This window comes from Pyxicephalus adspersus, chromosome 9 (assembly GCF_032062135.1).
Source record: "Pyxicephalus adspersus chromosome 9, UCB_Pads_2.0, whole genome shotgun sequence".
NCBI lineage: Eukaryota > Metazoa > Chordata > Amphibia > Anura > Pyxicephalidae > Pyxicephalus > Pyxicephalus adspersus.
In genome coordinates this window covers 18871351-18890371 of record NC_092866.1, presented here as the reverse complement: position 1 = coordinate 18890371, position 19021 = coordinate 18871351, and the positions used below count along the sequence as shown (strand labels likewise).

The window sequence follows — 19021 nt, the reverse complement described above, 5'->3', positions numbered from 1 at the left end:
TGTGTGTACGGTCGTTCAGTGATCGTGGATTGTTCTGCGGTACACTTTCTCCTGTACATGTCACTTCCTGCATCGTTCAAACGATTGTATCTAGTGTGTGTAAATTTATGGTGGATTATATTTGAACGATAATATCATTACAGCATGTACAGAATTGTGCAAAATACAATCGTTCGTAGTTCATTTTCTAATGACAAATATTGCATGTGTGTAGCTAGCTTTAGTGTGCTTCCTCCACCTCTTAGATTGTAAGCTCTTCAGGGCAGTGTCCTCTCCTCCTCCTGTCACTGTCTGTCATTTGCAGCTCTTATTTAATGTACAGCACTTTGCTATATGTTGGCGCTATATAAATCCTGGTATTAATAATAATAAAGTCTCCGCTGCCAGTATGGACACATCTACTGAATGTTTGTGACCACACAGCCCACCATGGGTGACAGATCAGAAGGTAATGTTATTATCCCACTAAATCACAACCTGAGGAGTCATTCCTCCAGCAGCAAGGAGTTTCAGGTAATTATGACAACCCTGGCAAGTTTACACAACAATGCCAACTCACACACAGCAGCTGGCTCACTGTGCCAAGTCATTTGTACCCTTTGTGTGCTGGTTATCACATCTCCTGGTATACTTCTATCAGCCACCCTCACCCCCTGTACCCCCCTTCATGTGCCCAGCCTTACCAACCTCTCAGTGCCCAGCTCACAATCCAACACAATCTCCTCTGAACCCACGGCTCCAGCAACCAACCAAAACCTGGTTTAGTCCCCTCTACAAACCAATCAAAACTCCACTGCGATCACGTGCGCTCTACGGCTCCAGGACGCCGACCAATCAAATAGCGTCTGACAAAAGATGGCCGCCTCGGCTTCAAAGCTGTGCGAGAGACTGAGGGAATAGGTCTGTGAGCATGCGCAGAACGCAGCACTCACTTCCCGGGTCGTCGCTCCGGGATTGGTCTCGGCTTGAGTAGCAGAGAAGGGAGAAGGAAACAGGAAGTGCGCGGTACACTGAGGGAGGCTTGTAACGGTAAGGGCCCTGTGAAGGATGGCTATGGTGGGGTGGGGGGTATGGTAGTGAGAGGCTCCTGTAGCTGGGAGCTTTGCTTAGCCCAGCCCAGCATTGTGTGGCTGCTTCTTTGTCTTATCTGTGGCCAGAGGCAGCCTGCCATCTACACACAATGACAACATGGAGCTTCATATACACTGACAGCATTGTGTGTGGTGGGTAGGTGAAGGATGTGTGTCCATATGGTAACCATAGCAACAGGTAAGTGTCCCTGGCATGTATTAGGGGGATCTATAGCACCTGCTGCTGTGACTCTGGGGGTCATTGCTTTCCTCCCAATATAATCCTTAATATTTGCATCTTCACATCCCTACATATGGTGGCTGCATTAGTTTTCTTCTTTTTTTTTTTCTTTTTACCTTACACCCCCCAGTCCTACGGTGACAACACTCACCGACTCGGCTGTATATTGAAAGGTGTTGTCACCCCATATGGAGTGCCATTGGGATTGTTCATCTGCATAGCGGTATAGCTCTCCATAGCTTGGGGGAGGTGTTCTGTAGTACTGACATATTCTGACACCACAGAATCAGTGATTTTTTTTTTTTTTGCACTTACAGAACAGATAGTTGCTCAATACTAAAAGGAAGCAAATAAGAGAAGTTTATATTTCACCAAGTTTGCATATATTTTGATGCCAGGCTTTGTGTGATCTCCTGGAAAGGCAGCGGGGTATTACTTATAAACAAGAGACCGTTCCAGGACATGAGCGATTTCCTTATGTTCACTAAGATCAGTGAAGGGTCACTTAGCTCAGTCAAAGAAGAACTTAAATATTGTAAAGTTATCTATTAATTATTCTCCAGCCTGGAATCCTGTACTCGCCTGTACACAGGTAACCACACACACACACACACACACACACGTGTCGCTGTGCGCTCTCCTGGCTGGCACTTTGTGCCCATGTGCAGAAATATCCTGCTCATCCCTAGGGAGAGCATGTCTATCAAGCATGCCATAGGAATTGGATTATTTTCACACGAGCAATTATGGGATCAGCCAGGATCTGTTATAGTGATAGCGGTGTGGTGTCCTAAGAATCCGATATGGACAGGGAAGTGGGAGTAAGGAAGGGGGGGAGGGTGGATTAAATATAAACTTAGGAATGTGGAGTTATCCTTTAACTTGTGAATGTTCACTGACCGATTACAGGCAAGCAGTTCATTTCAATCAACCCCCTGTTAGGTTTATTTGGAACCCAAGTTGTACTTTTAACATGTGCTCTTGTGTCGTACTTTTAACATTTTAACACGTGTGTAGGCTCGTGGTTTTTGCAGAAAGCAAAGGCGGTATTCCTTCTGTTATAAATATTTGTACCTGCCTGATTGATGACAACTGTCACATTTTGCTAAGCAGCATTGGTTGCCAGGGAAACCCGGCATGCTCAGATTTCCTTGCGTATGCTGGGAATGAATGAACTCCTGTGTGGGAGTTCCGTCATCCAGGCTTAGCCAATCAAGCTGGACAAAGATCGCCTTCGGGAAGCTGACGTTTTAGTGATGAAAGGGATAGTTGTGTGATTACGTTTTTTTTCTTCTTTAATATCCAACCGGCCTTCGTTCACAACTAGGCATCCAGTTAGGTTACTGCACAGGATGATGCTAAAGAGGTTGCAGGGCCATGGAAGCAGATAGAGCGATGAGCTGCCATGGAATGCCCCATTACTCGCCTCAAAAACTGCCCCGCAATGACGGACCTCAACAAAAAGGGATTTCAGCTGCTCCAATCATTTCACTGAAAACTCAGGCTTTGGGGCAGATATCAAAATCTTCTCCTCATACTAAATAATCAATTTTAACAAATCATCTTCTTTGCATGTGATTGAGTACTGAATAGGGTCTGTTTAATAAGCAGAGAATCCGACATTCACTGAAACATTCCCTGGAGCAGAATCTTCCAAGTCCATTTGCTTAGTGGCATTGGAATGTTATGATAATGGATTGTTTACCAGGGAATATCAGATTCACTGCTTTATAAACAGAGCCTAAAGTGAGCACATGTTCACCTTGTTTGCTATTGGGCTTGCAGTAAACTATGATGTAAGACTGAAATTATTTTTATCTCTCTAATACCATTACATGATGGGTCTGATTTATTAAAGCTCTCCGAGACTGAAGAAGGTAGACTTTTCATGGAAGAACCTGGGTGATCCAGCAAACCTGAAATGGATTCGGTCAAGGATTTAAAACATTTCCCTACAAATAGCAAATATATTCCAGGTTTGCTGGATCACCCATGTACTCCTATCTTCACTATCATCTCTAGTCTTGGAGATCTTCAGGCCCAGTGTGTTGTGTAGCAAGTAAATAAGTGATATCCTGCGTATGCATGTACAATTTATGCTGTAGTTGTTCTAGAACCGGCATGCTGTGTGTGTTTGCTGCTATGGGTTATCACAGTGGAGAAGTAAGTAACAACCATTCAGATCTTTTCTTTAATTTTCAGATCTGCCTTAGGCAAACTGGGATCTAGAAGCTGATTGGTTGCTGTGGGTAATGGGGTTGTTAAGCACAATCTTTCGACAATGTCCCATATCGCATGGCTTGCCCATTTGAGGCAGCAGGTTTTATTATTATAAATTTTAATTTGTATTATTTCTACTGTCAATATGACAGCTTTTGCTGTAATATTCACCTCTGATCCGGAGACTTCCCTACAGCACATGTTTTGTGCACCTAGATGTCCTCAGTCTGGTGTCATTGAAGCCACTGCATCAGATCGCCTAGACTGGCTTCAGTCTGTGCCTGGTCAATGAACAAAAATCCAGCGCCGTTATAAGCTCAGCTTTTTTATACTAACTTCTCTCTTCTAGTCAACATTCCTATTGTTAGCACATGAACTGATCGGACTTCTGGTGCCTGACTTTTTTTTTTTCTTCACTTTAGCAATCCTTTTTAGGAGACTAATACCCAGGTCAGAAATAAATTCAGTAATGTATTAATGATTACAGAGCCGCATTCAATAGAGCCTAGCTTTACGATACAGAAGGGTGTCTGCTATATTATTATTACACAGTATTTATATAGCACCATCATATTATGCAGCGCTGTACAAAGTCCATAGTCATGTCACTAGCTGTCCTTTAAAGGGGCTCACAATCTAATGTCCCTACCTAAGTCATAGGTAGGGACAAGCCAATTAACCTACCTGCATGTTTTTGGGACGTGGGAGGAAACTGGAGTACTGGAAACCCAAACAAACATGGGAAGAACCTGCAAACTCCATGCAGATAGTGTCCGAGATTCGAACCTGGGACCTAGCACTGCAAAGAGTGCTAACCTCTGAGCCACTGTGCTGCTATTTTTTATTTTGTCAGCACAGACTTTGCTTGAAATGAAGGCAATCTGCAAAGAAACTTTGAGGCAACCATACTTGACCCCTACCGTCCATGTTTGTTGTGACTTGGAAAGCCTCAAAGTCAGCCATGCAGCCAGGCAAGTAGCATTTGCTGATGGAAGTCAACAGTGACAGTGGAAAATCTGTTCATTGTCCTCAAGCATTTAATAGGTCTCTTAAATATAACTTTATTATACAGAGGTGTCCTGTGCTTTTTATTGTGTGTTTTATTTCTCGTCTCACCTTCTCATTTCTCCAGATCAGTTTATGTGACATGGATCCTTCAGGCAATGTCTGCCACTGAATACCACAGCAACTAACTATCCAGAGGACCATGGCGAAAAGTAAAATTCCTCAACATGAAGCCACTAAGTATCCAACATTCTAGATGATTGTGCTCACTTGGATTGCTTTTTACTCCAGCAGAAGCCTTCTCCAAGGTTTGCTGTTTCGATTTGGCCACCGTACAGTGCGTGTAAATGAACAGTCGGGGACCAGAAATATGGGAAACACTTGTGTATGCAGAGAAGACAGTGGACTTGAGGACAATGTAGACTCTCCAAGTCAGCAAAATGAAAACCGTATCATTCCTGTCAGTGAAGGCAGAAACCGCCCAAGGGACCCGGTACGGCCTCCGCGGAGAGGTCGGGGACCACATGAGCCTCGGAGGAAAAAACCTAACGTGGACGGCCTGGTGCTGGATACTTTGGCTGTCATCAGGACACTGGTGGACAAGTAAGTTAAAGCTTTATGATGTTCTGTGTCCATGATTTTTTTTATTTTTAGCAATTCTACTTTCCAATGGGGCAAGTCACATGATGAAGGAACAAAGTGCTTATTCACAGATCTACTCAGACATTCCACTCGAAAATCTGTGGGATAGAAGCATCCTCATACATGAGAAATGTTTTTTTTTTTTTTTTTTTTCCATATTGGATTAATATGTGATTATGGATTGCATTGTTACAGTTAGTCCTCTGGTTACATACAAGATAGGGACTGTAGGTTTGTTCTTAAATTGGAACAGGTACATTATTTTAATAAATGCAATAAGGACAGATGGTTGTCTCAACATATTCGGCAGCATGGTGTCAGTTACTGTATAAAATCCTCACTGTGAGTTAATCACAAACAAAAACAAAGCAAAAAAAAAACTTTATGGAGTCTAGACATTCATTAACTTCTGGAGCAAGCTGTGCTTTGATATGCGAAAAGAAACAACTGCAGAGTTTGTCTTGTCATTAAAGAGTTACAAGGGCTTGCAGAAGAGCTCTGTTGCTGTGTTTAGCAAAACATTTCTTCTGCAATACATGCAAACTGCCCCCCTCCCCTTATCAAGCCTCCGTCCTGCTCACAAGCAGGAAAGCCCCATTTGTAACTAGGAGTCGTCCATATGTCAGATGACCTTAACTTGGGGACTAGTATATGATAATGATTTCACATAGAAGTGCAAGCAGAAGTGGGCAAATTTCGGTAGTCAGGAGAGAATCGGCACATTGGCTTTATTAACAGACACTGCATTTTTTTTTTTGGTTGCGAAGATGCTGTAGACAGGTGGCAGCCCCAGTGTTGTGACCCAACATTTTAGTAATCCCTCAAAAACAGCCGGGTGGTGACTGAAAAGTGTTGAGTAGTGCACCCATCTAAAAGCATGGGTCACTTGGCTTCTGGGTTTCTTCCTTTCCTTACATCAAACTTTCCATTTGATGAAGTTATGTCACTGGTTTGGAATCAATACCCTGACTATGCAACATCTGCTGCCTGGTATAATTTCCTGTTTAGAATGACTCTGATCCATCAGCATATCCTTTACTTTGAAACACATAATCCTAGGATCATTCACTGCTTGTTATTGATGAAAGATTAAGCCTAATTAAGATTACACATCCTTTCCTGTGCTTGTGTCAAATCAATATTGTAACAATTCTCTTTCAGTGACCAGGAGCCCCCCTATTCCATGATCACGCTGCATGAAATGGCTGAAACAGGTATTTAGATTTAACTTTTCTTATGTTACCCTTACTTTGTGTGTTTATGAAGTAAAAAAAAAAATCTCATTATTCTAGATGGTCACATGCACAAATATGTGATACACCATAAATAAGCTTACTGTCCTTTTCAAATATACGAAACCTCATAAATGGGAGCCTATATTATACCCAGTAAACTTCATTTTTTTATATTTACTGTAAGTATTGAAATATTATAAATACTGTTTTCTAGTACCTGTGGAAACAATCAGGTGGTTTAGGGGTCCACCTAGAAAATGTCAAACTTCAGCTGTTGGAAACCCTCCCTATTGCTCATACAGTTCATGGGACATTCTTAGAAATCTGAATATACCTGACATATTGTTTGCCTGGGATTCACACCTTTACATTTTTTTCATGATGGTTTTTTTATCAATTCAATAGAAACACATCAAAATATCTGCATGTAGCATTGCACTTTTATTTAGTGTTTTGTTAAATCTGATTAATGCAAAAAGATACTTATTGATAATTTCAGTAATTCAGCTCTGTTCTTTGTCTTGAGCTCATTTCCTGTGCCTTCTAAAGAAGAGTAATTAGCCCTCCCAGTCCTTTTCTGGAGACTACAGAGCAGTTTGCTTTTATGTTGTAGAAAAAGGAAAAGTGTAAAGAAAAGTGCAGTGTAGAAAAGTAGCAAGGGAAAATTGTGCAGGACTTGACACCACTTGTAAAATTAAACCATTAACATTTGGCAGATCAATATTTATTTTCCTGGACTTGCAAAGTTCCTAAAGGGTTAAAACACAAGGGTAATGTACATGCTCACAGATGTGCTACATATGTTTTTGTTTTGTTTTTTTTTTTGGTCTATTTTGCTCTTGACATGCAATTTAAGAAACTTTACCAGCTACAGGTGTTTCTTTCTAAAGTTTGGCATATTTGTAAGCATGGCTTAATTGTCTTATCATTTTCAGTAGAGTGCAGCTTATTATTAATAAATAATATACAAGATTTATATAGTGCCTACATATTATGCAGCGCTGAACATTAAATAGGGGTTGCAAATGACAGACAAATACAGACAGTGACACAGGAGGACCCTGCCCCGAAGAACTTACAATCTAGGAGAGAACAAACTCCTTTTAAATGCTTTGAATATCCTTACTAGTTTCTGTGTTCCCCTTAGCAATAACATTTAATTTGTCCTTTTTATTTATTTATTTTCATTGCATCGGCTGCTTGTTGCTATAGGCAGCAAAGATTTCTTATTTCCCCCAGTTTTGTGTCATTCGGCTTCATTATTTTTTGATCTGTGTAAACCAGGCTAACTATTTGTTTTTTCATTTGAGTTATTGTACTGATCTCTATGCTTTTCTGCCACAGATAACGGCTGGCTGGATGTGGTGCAGTCTCTCATTAGAGTCATTCCATTAGAAGATCCTCTGGGCCCAGCTGTCATTACGTTGCTACTGGATGAGTGTCCGCTGCCAACAAAAGTATGTGCGATCCGGTTATATACTGAGCTATGAATAAATCATTTGTTCTCTTCTAATAGTAATCAACAACCTGCATGCCAGTGGAAGTGGAGTGGTAGAACTGCATAATAAAAACATGTGGTGCCAGTGAAGCAATTTCCTAATATTCGGTTGGGACAGGGTTCAGGCATCCCAGTAGGGTAATAGTTAATTAAGGATGGATTTTGTTCTCAGCCAAGAAAAACAGGCTGATTCAGACGTGTCTGGTCATTGTGATGGCTGAGCAAATATTTTGCTTTTACTATGTACAGTTACAGTTTATAGTTCTTGAGATGTTTTATTCCATTTTTTTTACATATTTCATGTCGGTGCTCTGCTGTTAATGCGATCTTATAAAGAAAAAAAAAATACATTTATTTACATAGCATATCTTTTTAGACAGTGTAAAGGGAGTATGCAAGAATAAAATAAAACCTCTCCCTGTCTGGGATGCCTCCCTGTAGTAACAGGCTCATAAAGCACCATTGTAAAGCCCTGCCTACTGTAGTGCATTAGTAAGTCATGCATTGAAGATCGTTTATTTCAGCATATGCTAAAAGATAGATATGTGGATATATTTTTTTTTTCATTGATGAGGTGAAATGATATTTTACAGGATGCTCTTCAAAAACTGACAGAAAAACTGAACCTAAGTGGGACCACAGCAATTCAAGATTCCTGTAACCCTGCCAAACATCGCAATACAACTGCAGTATTAGGCTGCTTGGCTGAGAAATTGGCAGGTCAGTGTATATGGTTGTTATAGTTAGCTGAAGGTTTTCTTCACCAACAATATTCATACTTGTATTTACTGATACTAATTTGACAAATTCATAAATGAAAAAAATCAGTTAGATACACTTTATTATGGACCTGGGATTCCTGTTCAGTTCTGACTGGTACAGAGAGGTGACTGGAATGTGCTGTTTATGTTCCCAACATACATGGGTTACCTGTCATAACCCAAAACCTTCTGGTAGGCTAACTGTCCCTTGGCTTGTCAAGCCAGTTATCACATTACATTTCTATCCTTATACACACACACACACACACTACTCTCCTAATCTGGGTGGCTACTTCTCTGGGAGTCCCATAGAGCCCCATTTTAGTCATTCTTGCTTTTAGGCTCCTGACCAGCACTAGTGAAAAACATGTGTTGAAAGGCCCCACATTCACAGGGATGATGGGGAACAGTGGTCACAAAAATATGTACACTGCATGCTTCCTAAACAAAACTTTGGGAAAGCAGTGCTCAGCCGGTCAGCACCAGGAAATAATCCAAAAAGTAGTTGTGTAAAAACTTTGCAGAAATGATTTTTTTGGGGGAATGTTCCAGTGCTAGATCTGGATACATTTAAGTTAAAGAAAAAAAAAATGTAGTGTTTAGGTCTAATTTAAATTCAGAGCATTTTACATATATTTTAATGTAGTAGAGTTTTTGTCACTTGCATTGTCTAAAACTACAAATCCCAGCACATTTTCTTTCCCAATAACACCTTGAATGTTTTCTTTTTAGGCCCTGCTAGCATCTCTCTACTGAGTCCAGGGATATTAGAATATTTGTTAGAAAGTTTGGTAAGTTTTTCATAGATTTTTTTTTTATCCTTTTGTTTTGTGTTTTGATTGGTTTGCCATTTGATTATAGAGGCACTTTATTAGATGAGGTCTTTGTAGGATGGAGTAATTGTGTACATTGACTCAACGCTTCCAGCAAATGTGTACCTGTTCAAGCTATCTGTTAAATGGGGCAGAGATGAAGAAGTGTTCTAGATTACCTGTAGAATAAGAGTTATTGGGCTTGTTCAGATTTTTCACTATCGGTGAATTTCTGAATGGAGAAAATGACTGGATCTGAGGTGTATCCAAAGAATATTTTTTTTTCAATGTGTGATTTATTAGGACAGCTATGTCGGCAATTGATTTTTAAAAAAGATTACATTTACTTTTTTGTCAGAATAAAAACGGAAGGGGAACAAAGTTCCTTATGTATACATTGCTTGTGGCTTCCAGCCAATTAATTATCATTCAGAAAATAATTTGATCAGTCAAGTGCTAAATTGGCCACAGAGCAGGTGTTAAACCTTAATTATTAAAGGGATTAAATTGTTATACAAACTATATATTACTGACCTTACAAATTCTTGCCTTCTAGAATTTCAGGTTTCATCCCATGGTCATTCTGTTGGCACTTATTGCACTGGAGAAATTTTCACAGACAAGTAAGCATTGATTTGGACCCTTAATATGTATTGCTTGCTTTCCAAATGAATCCTCTTAGTTTCAATAATTTTTCAACTCAATTTTTTTTTTAGGTGAAAATAAGATGACTGTTTCAGAGTCACAAATTAGTAACCGTCTGCTCTTGCTTGAGACCTGGACAGGCAACAGTGACTTTTTAAAACGCCAGGTTGGCTTCTGCGCCCAGTGGAGTTTAGATAACCTGTGTAAGTATTTATTTCACTCTCTAGCCAAAACTGAAAACTAATAAAGGGACCCTGTCCCACCTGTAAATTATTATAGTATTTTGTATTACACCCATTAACCTTTTTCCTGTTTGCTTGCAAATTGAGAAAATCTGCTTGTGGTGCAGAAAATGTATTCCCAAACATACCCATTGCAGGCTCCTTTGTTACTTAGAAACTTTTTATTACTAACAATTTTTCTATTAGTCCCCAATCAGATTCAGACTTTCCTTATAAGTATCAATGTGATTATTCATGCAGGAACCAGAGAAAATCTCTACAAAGTGGGGAAAACAAGGTTGTGTGATATTCACTTGTAGGTTCCAAACATCCATGCTATGGAACTGATATGTAGTAAAGAGTAGTGCTGTTCTTTTTTGCTAATCCTATTTCTGTTTCAGTTCTAAAGGAAGGCAGGCAATTAACCTACGAAAAGGCTGATTTATCACCTATCAATGCCATGCTTAACAGTAATGATGTGAGCGAGTACCTCAAAATCTCTCCTTATGGATTGGAGGTAAGAGTTATGTTTCTAAATTAATTGATAATTAAGTAGTTGTTGTCTCTATAAAATGTCTGTGAACATATACCGTGTTTCCCCGATGATAAGGCAGGGCCATCAAATAAGACAGCCCCCCCTTTTTAGAAAAAAATTTAAAATAAGGCCCCCCCCCGCAAATAAGCCACCCACCGATACCTGCACTTACCCGAGGGTGGTACGGTGGGTGACTCCGTGTGACTCCGTGTGGTCTCTCCATCTCTGTCGCCTCCGCATGCTCTTGGATGGGAAGCTGCGGCTCTTTCTCTCATCCTACCGTATGTGAAACTATCTATCTGTCAGCCTCGCTTTTCACTGCACCCCTCCCCCGTGACACGAGTCACTGTCCTCAGTCTGTCGGAAGCTCACGAGTCATTCCGAGCTTCCGACGGACTGATGACAGGGGGAGGGGTGCAGTGAAAAGCGAGCTTCCGACGGACTGATGACAGTGACGACTAGTGCACGGGGGAGGGGTGCAGTGGGATGACAGGGGGAGGGGTGCAGTGAAAAGCGAGGCTGACAGATAGATAAGGCATCCCCTGAAAATAAGCCCTAGAGCATATTTTGCCCTTCAAAAAAAAATAAGACAGTGTCTTATCATCGGGGAAACAGGGTATGTATGAAGAAAGTACATCTTTTCATACATTTTTTTGCTGCGGTCTTTTTTTTTTTTTTTTTTTTTCCCTGATTTCATTTCATTTCACTCTTTAACATGCAGGTACCCTTGAAATAACTTTTTAGGTCTTTAGGGAATCCCTGCTATAATTATCCATCCACAGTTCTTGGTACATTAGCTTGCTGACCAGTGGAAAGAATGTCCCCACCAAAAAGAACATTGCTGTCGCTTAAACGGACATAAGTGGCATAATTTGCTTATTGCTCAAGGAACTCACTTTGGGTGTTGCATGGCCACAACTAATTGACTATTCTGCAGGCTGAATCTAAATAAAAGAGAAAGTTAGTTGTAGTGCAGTGTGCAAGCATGTTTGGACCATCTGTTTGCTCCTGTACATTGTTTGTTTTCACTGATGACTACTATAATACTGATAGCAAAGTTAGTGTAGTATAGGGTAGTCAAAATAAGTAGCATGCAGCCTAGGAAGAAACTGCTGCTTCTTAATGGATACAGCACAGTGCTGTTGAAACGTTAGTAACATTTTTAGGACAGTTTAGATTCAGTTCATGTTAGGAATACATTAGTGATTGGTAAGCTGTGTGCTATCTATTGTAAGTGTTCTTTTTGAAATGGAATACATAAACTGTTCCTAACTTAATGTATTTTCACTCCCTGTGTGCTAGGCCCGCTGTGATGCCTCATCATTTGAGAGTGTTCGCTGCACATTTTGTGTAGACTCTGGTGTGTGGTACTATGAAGTAACTGTCATTACCTCTGGAGTCATGCAGATAGGATGGGCCACAAAAGACAGCAAATTCCTTAATCACGTAAGTAACAAAAATAAAGTGATATGTATTTAAAAGGAGATTCAGTACTTGTTTTCTTTCATGTAGAGCTGAAGGCATGGAGAATAGTTTTCTGATTTGGTTTATGTTTTGGAAAGTATTTGAATGTAATTTTTTTTTTCAAAATGCTGTTGTAAAGATGAACAATTGCCTAACTTTAAATAAGCTCATAAAAAAAAATAATAAATCGGTAAAAGAAATTCTGTCCTGATGTCTATAGGAAGGATACGGCATTGGAGATGACGAGTATTCCTGTGCGTATGACGGCTGCAGGCAGCTGATCTGGTACAATGCAAAAAGTAAACCTCACCAACACCCCTGCTGGAAAGAAGGTAAGACCCGTGTAATGTTTACTGTGCTCCATGGCACGAGAACAAAGCTGAATACCGTTGTCTGGATAAAGCTAATAGTGCAAGTATTCAGCTTTAATTTCTGACCATACCCACAGCAGTTTCAGGTAGTTTGAAGTATCTTTAATTAGGGCAACCTGCCTCGAACATTTAAAATGGTTCAGTGTCCTGATATTTCCTGTTGGTTTAAAACTTGTGTGGAATTGCCTGAAACTTGCCACGTGTGTTTAATGGCCACTAGGAACAGTAAACACTAAATATGTTTAGTGATTCTCGGGTCATTTTCCACTGACACCAGTGATCTTTTTGTCTGTTTATGTTTAGTAGTCTTGGCACTGGCCAGCAACTTAGGAGGCATTGTTCTCAATGACCACTAAGCCAAAGTACTGCGAGTTAAAATTTGTAGTAATATAGAAATTTACCCAACTGTGACATAAACATTAGTAATAATCTATCAGAGACCCCTTCCAGCTTTGTGCAGTTCCTCGCACAAGTTGTAATTTTTCCAAGTGCACAACACCAACTTCTGTAAATAATATGGTAGGACCACAGTGGTTGCCATGAGATTGGCCAGTTACTTCCCACAGCTGGGAAGAAAATGGGGTAACAGTGCCAGTAGTAAATTTTAATGAAACTCTCTGATTTGCTTACTATTTTAAAGCTCTTTTTGGTTGCTGTATGAACACTTTTGAATCATGATTTATGTATATTTTTTTCACTTAAATCTTTCAGGTGACACAGTTGGCTTTTTATTGGATCTGCACAAAAAGTTAATGATCTTTTCATTAAATGGAAATCCGCTTCCTCCAGAGAAGCAAGTTTTTTCCTCCGCAATGTAAGTTCTGAACTTGTGTAGGTGTTTCCATTATTTGTTACTCTTTCCCCAAAAAAAGGTTTTTTTTTTTTTTTTTTTTTTTTAGATCTGGATTTTTTGCTGCAGCAAGTTTTATGTCCTATCAACAGTGTGAATTTAATTTTGGAGCCAAGCCCTTCAAATATCCGCCTGCAAACAAATTTAGCACTTTTAATGAGTATGCTGTTCTGGCCCCAGAAGAAAAGGTCATTTTGCCAAGGTAAGAGTTTTACAGACATTGAGGCCACATTTTCACAGGTAGATATCAGTGTATATAATTTTTTTAACTTTATTACTTATTTTTTGTGAGGAAATAAAAGGAACAAAAACAAACAACTGCATTCAAAGAAACTATACAGACTTAAAAGAGGTAAAACAACAAGTGACTATGAGAAAGGTTAATTGGTCAGAGGGTCAATAAATACCAGCCAACCAGCCAATAAGCGTACCAAGAAGTCTGATTTGAAGTCGTGTGTTGAAGTCCATTTCCTTTTTGCTAGCTGATGTTTTGAATCCTGGACCAGATCCATTTGAGGTTTGCTGGATCAGACCGCTTTACTGATTAAGTGTATCCTCTCCAGCCTTGGAGAGCTTTCATAAATCAGGCCCAATGCGTTTGTTGGTATTCCCAACAAACAAGGTTACGATGTAGGACTCCCATACTTCAAAGAAGGAGTCAACTTTCAGTTGTGTCACTTCTGTCCAGTCTATTTGGAATAGATGTTTTAATTTCTCTAAAAAGAGACCTAAGGTGGGAGGATCCTGATTTGTCCACTTGTGTAGTATGGACTTTTTAGTTACCAGTTATAGCAAAAGTGTTCCACGTCCTTTGGCAATACGTATCCCCTGTAAAGATAAAGTTCCAAAGATGGCCTAGGTTGGGAATAGTGGTGAGTAGTTCACTAAATAGCGTAGTGCAAATGAGACTACGAGAAGCATTTATTCCTAGGGCAGTTCCAATTCCAGATCAGCCCATCGCTTGTTCCACTTTCAAACACTGGGGGTAGGTACTTTATTTTATTTTTAATGCAGTGTATATCTGCACAGCATTGCTCAGTCTGTTGCATCTAAATTCATTGTTGTTTTGAATAAAGTAGGGGAGGATTAGATCCACTTTCAGGTTTGTATTGTCTTCACACTCTTCATTTGTCCTGGTGATCACGATTTTTAGCAAAGATTGTTAAGGGAAATCAAAACGTTCAAAACTGTCACTGAGAAAAGCAGGTGAGCAGAAAATACCAAACACACACACACAAAAAACTAACTTGCTCCTCTATGTAAAAATAATTAAAAAAAATATATTAATTTGGCTATACATAAATTGTCATGTTGGTACATTGAATGTATTGTATACTTATTTATTACATTTTTTAAAATAAATCCATTCGCTTTTTTGGTTTATTTACCAAGTGTTTTGTGCAAAATAGTAGATAATTCGGGCACACCTTTTAGAACGGATATTGGTAAGCAGTTCATTTTTTGTTTTTGCAGACATAGACGGCTTGCGTTGTTGAAGCAAGTAAGCATCCGAGACAACTGCTGTACATTATGCTGTGATGAAGTAGCAGATACAGAATTGAAGCCCTGCGGACACAGGTAACTTTACACTGCATTTGCTGTCAGCTTTACAAGTAGACTATATGGCCAAACTGTTTGTGTATAGCTGCTATATAAGCTTGTTGGCCTTCTTGGCACATGACCTGCTAGTAGTATATGTGTATAGTGTCTTGGAGTAGCTTATGACATTACTACAAACAGGCCCAAACAGTGCAGGCAATAACATATTGCTGACTTGTGAGTAGAGGGGCTGGAATGCAAAGGCACAGCCAGGATGGTGAGGACCTACAGCGCTGGATGTGCACCATCTGCAGAGCTGTTGGATTGAGGTAAGCATACATGATTGGTTATGGGAAAAGTGTAAAAAAGATAGGTGCAGTGTTAGCAATTATTCTTTTTAGGACAATATTTCTAAAAGGAGAGGTGGCCACCTATAAATTTATTTGGATAACGATTAGTCCCATATTAATCAGATCATGCCATTGTCCTAACAACTCCTCTAATCATTCCACACATTTTCTAGCCTGTTGGAAATCTTTCTATAAGACGCCCCAGTCCTTCCTCTTTCCTATAAAGAAAACAGACACATTTCCTTTGCTTTGTGGAAATAGAGGTGTCTGTGATGGGCTCTATTCTTTCCTTTAGCAAAAAGAAGGCAAACCCCTGTGTGATGGACCACAGGGTTCTTTTTGCTAAAGAGAAAAAGAACATCTTGGTTTGATAGGTCGTTCTCTTTTCTTTTGTTTAAAATGTGTTTGCTGGATTTACCCAGCAGCTAAGCCATACAGACCATTACTCAAAGCAGAGGGGCAGGAACAAATGAAAGGTCTAGCGGTAATGTTTGAGGTATGACAGACAGATTACTAATATATCTATTCTGCTTCTCTCACAGCGATCTTTGCATGGAGTGTGCTCTACAGCTGGAGACCTGTCCGCTCTGCCGACAGGAAATTAAAACGCGAGTCCGTCAAATTTCTCACATCTCATGACAACTGTGGAACAAACACAGGAAGATTTTCATGGCTATTTTAATAAGACGTTGTTGACAAAGGAAATCTTGCGTATGTTTTATTTCTGCTTCATTTGATGGAAATGGCCATATTTTAACAGCAGTGGTTGAACAAGAAGCAGCCCTGTCTGCCATCTCTGAAGTTTTCAGAATCATGGAATGAGACACACCGCTTACATTTGATTGTGTCAGTTTTCACACAAGGATGCAGATTGTCCCTTAGGGTACCCGTAGCTTAGGGGCAAAGTTTACTGTATGCCCTACATCCCTTATTGGCAGTAACTCCGCCCAGTTTCAGGAAGCCACACCCAGCGCGGGCTCTATTGCAGTACATATATTTTGCCTCAAGACACCTAAAATGTTATTTTGGCACTGTTTTTTTTTTCCCCTTCCTTTCATTTCTGGAAAAGGGTTTGCACTATAGTAATGCATCAATGTATTTGCAAAAACTGTAACTTATTGTACCATACTGCAAAGTGTCTATTTTTGCCAGACAAAATACAGTATATGACCAATGTTTTCTACTCACGTGGCATTCTGCTGGTCAGTAGTTTTTCCTTAAAAACTGTGGATTGCAGGATAATTGTGATAAGTCGATCGACCTCTAGGGCTTAATTTATAATGATTCCAAAGAACATTTGGTTAAGTGACAAGAATAATGCAATATACAGGTGTTACGTGTACAGTTTTTTTGTAATGTGTGTGTACAGAATTGGGAAAGTTGTTGTTTTTTTTTTTTTTCCCTCATTTATTTATGATTTGACAAAAACAGGTTTGCCTCTAATGATGTGATCTAGTCTAGGAAGGATGGACAGCCTTCATGATGGCAAAACAGGACACTGTCTTATATTTGGGGGGGAGGGGGATGATATGTTTTTGGGTGTATAGGATGGCCGCCGATTGCTTTTATGTGCACATGCAGCACTGGTCTGACTGTAAATGTCAGTGGACATCTGAGTGGATGTGTAATGTAGGCCAGGCTGTGTTCACCGTACCAGTAATGGGACCACTTGGCACAGGCTAACTCTTGTTGGAGCTCTAAAGTATAGCATCTGGTGAATGCAGATTTATTCAGTCCTGTAAGTGCCCATATGTGTTTTCTGGTGCAGAAATTGCTGTCATCTGTCAAAATGAGCAGCAACTGCACATAAAAAAGTGTAGGTATGTTATAAATGGTGTAGGGGGGTGTTAGGTGTCCAATGCCACCAGCATGGTAGGTACTAGAATATTGCATGGTGGATTGTTAAGTGTGTCACATGTTTTGTTTTTTTTTTTTCTTTATGTGGCCACTTAACATTTGTCATGTTGCTGTGCTGCAAATCCAAAAAATGCAGTGGGCAAAGTTTGATTCACTTTAGTTCAGGCATTGTTTAAAGTTCATCTTTTTTTTAATTATTTTTTTTATGTTACAATAGCTTTATATTGAAGCCAAATTGACAGTCTTTATGGATGGTCCAGCTTTGCCTCAGTTTCAGGGCAGCCCTGTGCATTTGTAAAGTTTAGGCAAAGCTAAACCTTGCCATGTTTTCGTCACAACTTGGCCTAAAGCTTGCTTAAAGCTAGTGAACACCAAGCCTAAGACAGAAAAGGAAAAGCTGATAAATAGGGATATCAGTGTTATTTTAAATACCCAATCATAGGGGAGGTAAGTTGAAAAACAGAATTCTTTTTTTGAGCAGATGATTGGGTATAGGAGCCCCTAACTTTTGTCAGGTTGCAGATCCTTTTCTTTTCATGCATGACAGGTAAGGTTTGATTCAGGTTTTTATTTTACAATATGCCACTTTTTATTTGAACATTTATTTTAAATACTGGACACCTAACACCACTCCATTGTGGGGTTCAAGGTCTTTTAGTACAGGACATTGTGGATCTACATTTCCCATGATGTGAAAGAGTAATGACCTGACAACTGGCATTCTCAAACTTGTTGGTTTTTGAAACCGTGACAACCACCATTTCTATAGATGAATGTTCTGTACATTGAAAACTCAAAAGATTTAATAATATTGTAAAGAAGTACACATTGTACCAGTATTTTTTTTTTTAGTTCTTATCTGTTAATATACGTGGAAGAATGTCAAGTAAAAATTTTTCCAAGCCAAGGTTTGTAATAATTGTCAGTAAATACTCTTTGATCAAGCAAATATGTGGTGCAAGCTTGAATTAAAAATACGTAGTCCCAAATGCTTATACTTTACAGGTACATTAGTCAGTTTGTCACGTTTTAGGACCTTGAAAGACAGATCATGTGATAGAATGCCACTTCTGCATTTACTGACTAGACACATTCAGCCTGCTGGTCACCAACTATTCTGAAGTGGGAATTGCAATAGGCTACTGTCAGGATCAGCGGTGTGTTACTTTCTAAAGTGGCACGTGTGTTGTTTGCAAAGTTACTCCATTCAAATCAATCAATGTGGCTCATTGCCTCTTTTGAGGTATTATGGATGGTACTGCTCTGATCCATTTTTTTTAACTTTTAGAAGCCTGCTAGTTAGGAAATTAAAGCTGTTTTCAGTTTTACATTTCAGATATTTACGTTTCAGATATTTACAATGCAGTAGAGTCACATGCTGGAACACTTTAATCCATGATTGATGCAGGTCAGTGTGATCAGACAAAAAAAAAAAAAAAACTAACCTAGCACACAGTATTTATTTTTTTAGGGTCAAGGTGGGTTGTAGTGCCGTACAAAGTCCGTAGCCGTGTCTTTCACTGTTCCCCAGAGGGGCTCAATAATTTCCCTACCATGTCATTACCACAGTCTAAGGCAGGGGTGTCAAACCCAAATACACAGTGGGCCAAAATTTAAATATTAGACAAAGTCGTGGGCCAAACTTGAAACTGAAATAGCACCTCTACTACAATACCCTGCGTCTATAAAACAGTCCAATGCGGGG

General features: G+C 39.6%; 1 protein-coding gene across 2 annotated transcripts; it reads left to right on the top strand.

The window, feature by feature from the left end:
- Positions 1 to 917: 917 nt before the first annotated feature.
- RSPRY1 (ring finger and SPRY domain containing 1) lies at positions 918 to 18265 on the top strand. Of its 2 annotated transcripts, none has more exons than XM_072422826.1 (15): positions 918 to 1029; positions 4664 to 5139; positions 6340 to 6392; positions 7758 to 7870; positions 8505 to 8631; positions 9405 to 9463; positions 10041 to 10107; positions 10201 to 10332; positions 10752 to 10867; positions 12188 to 12331; positions 12570 to 12681; positions 13432 to 13534; positions 13620 to 13772; positions 15044 to 15148; positions 16002 to 18265. In XM_072422826.1, the coding sequence occupies exons 2-15, from the start codon at positions 4793 to 4795 to the stop codon at positions 16096 to 16098; spliced, it is 1728 nt and encodes a 575-aa protein (XP_072278927.1). In that variant the 5' UTR covers positions 918 to 1029; positions 4664 to 4792; the 3' UTR covers positions 16099 to 18265. The 2 variants fall into 2 exon arrangements, with proteins under 2 accessions (XP_072278927.1, XP_072278928.1); XM_072422827.1 differs by lacking the exon at positions 918 to 1029 and adding an exon at positions 1080 to 1269.
- Positions 18266 to 19021: the final 756 nt, after the last annotated feature.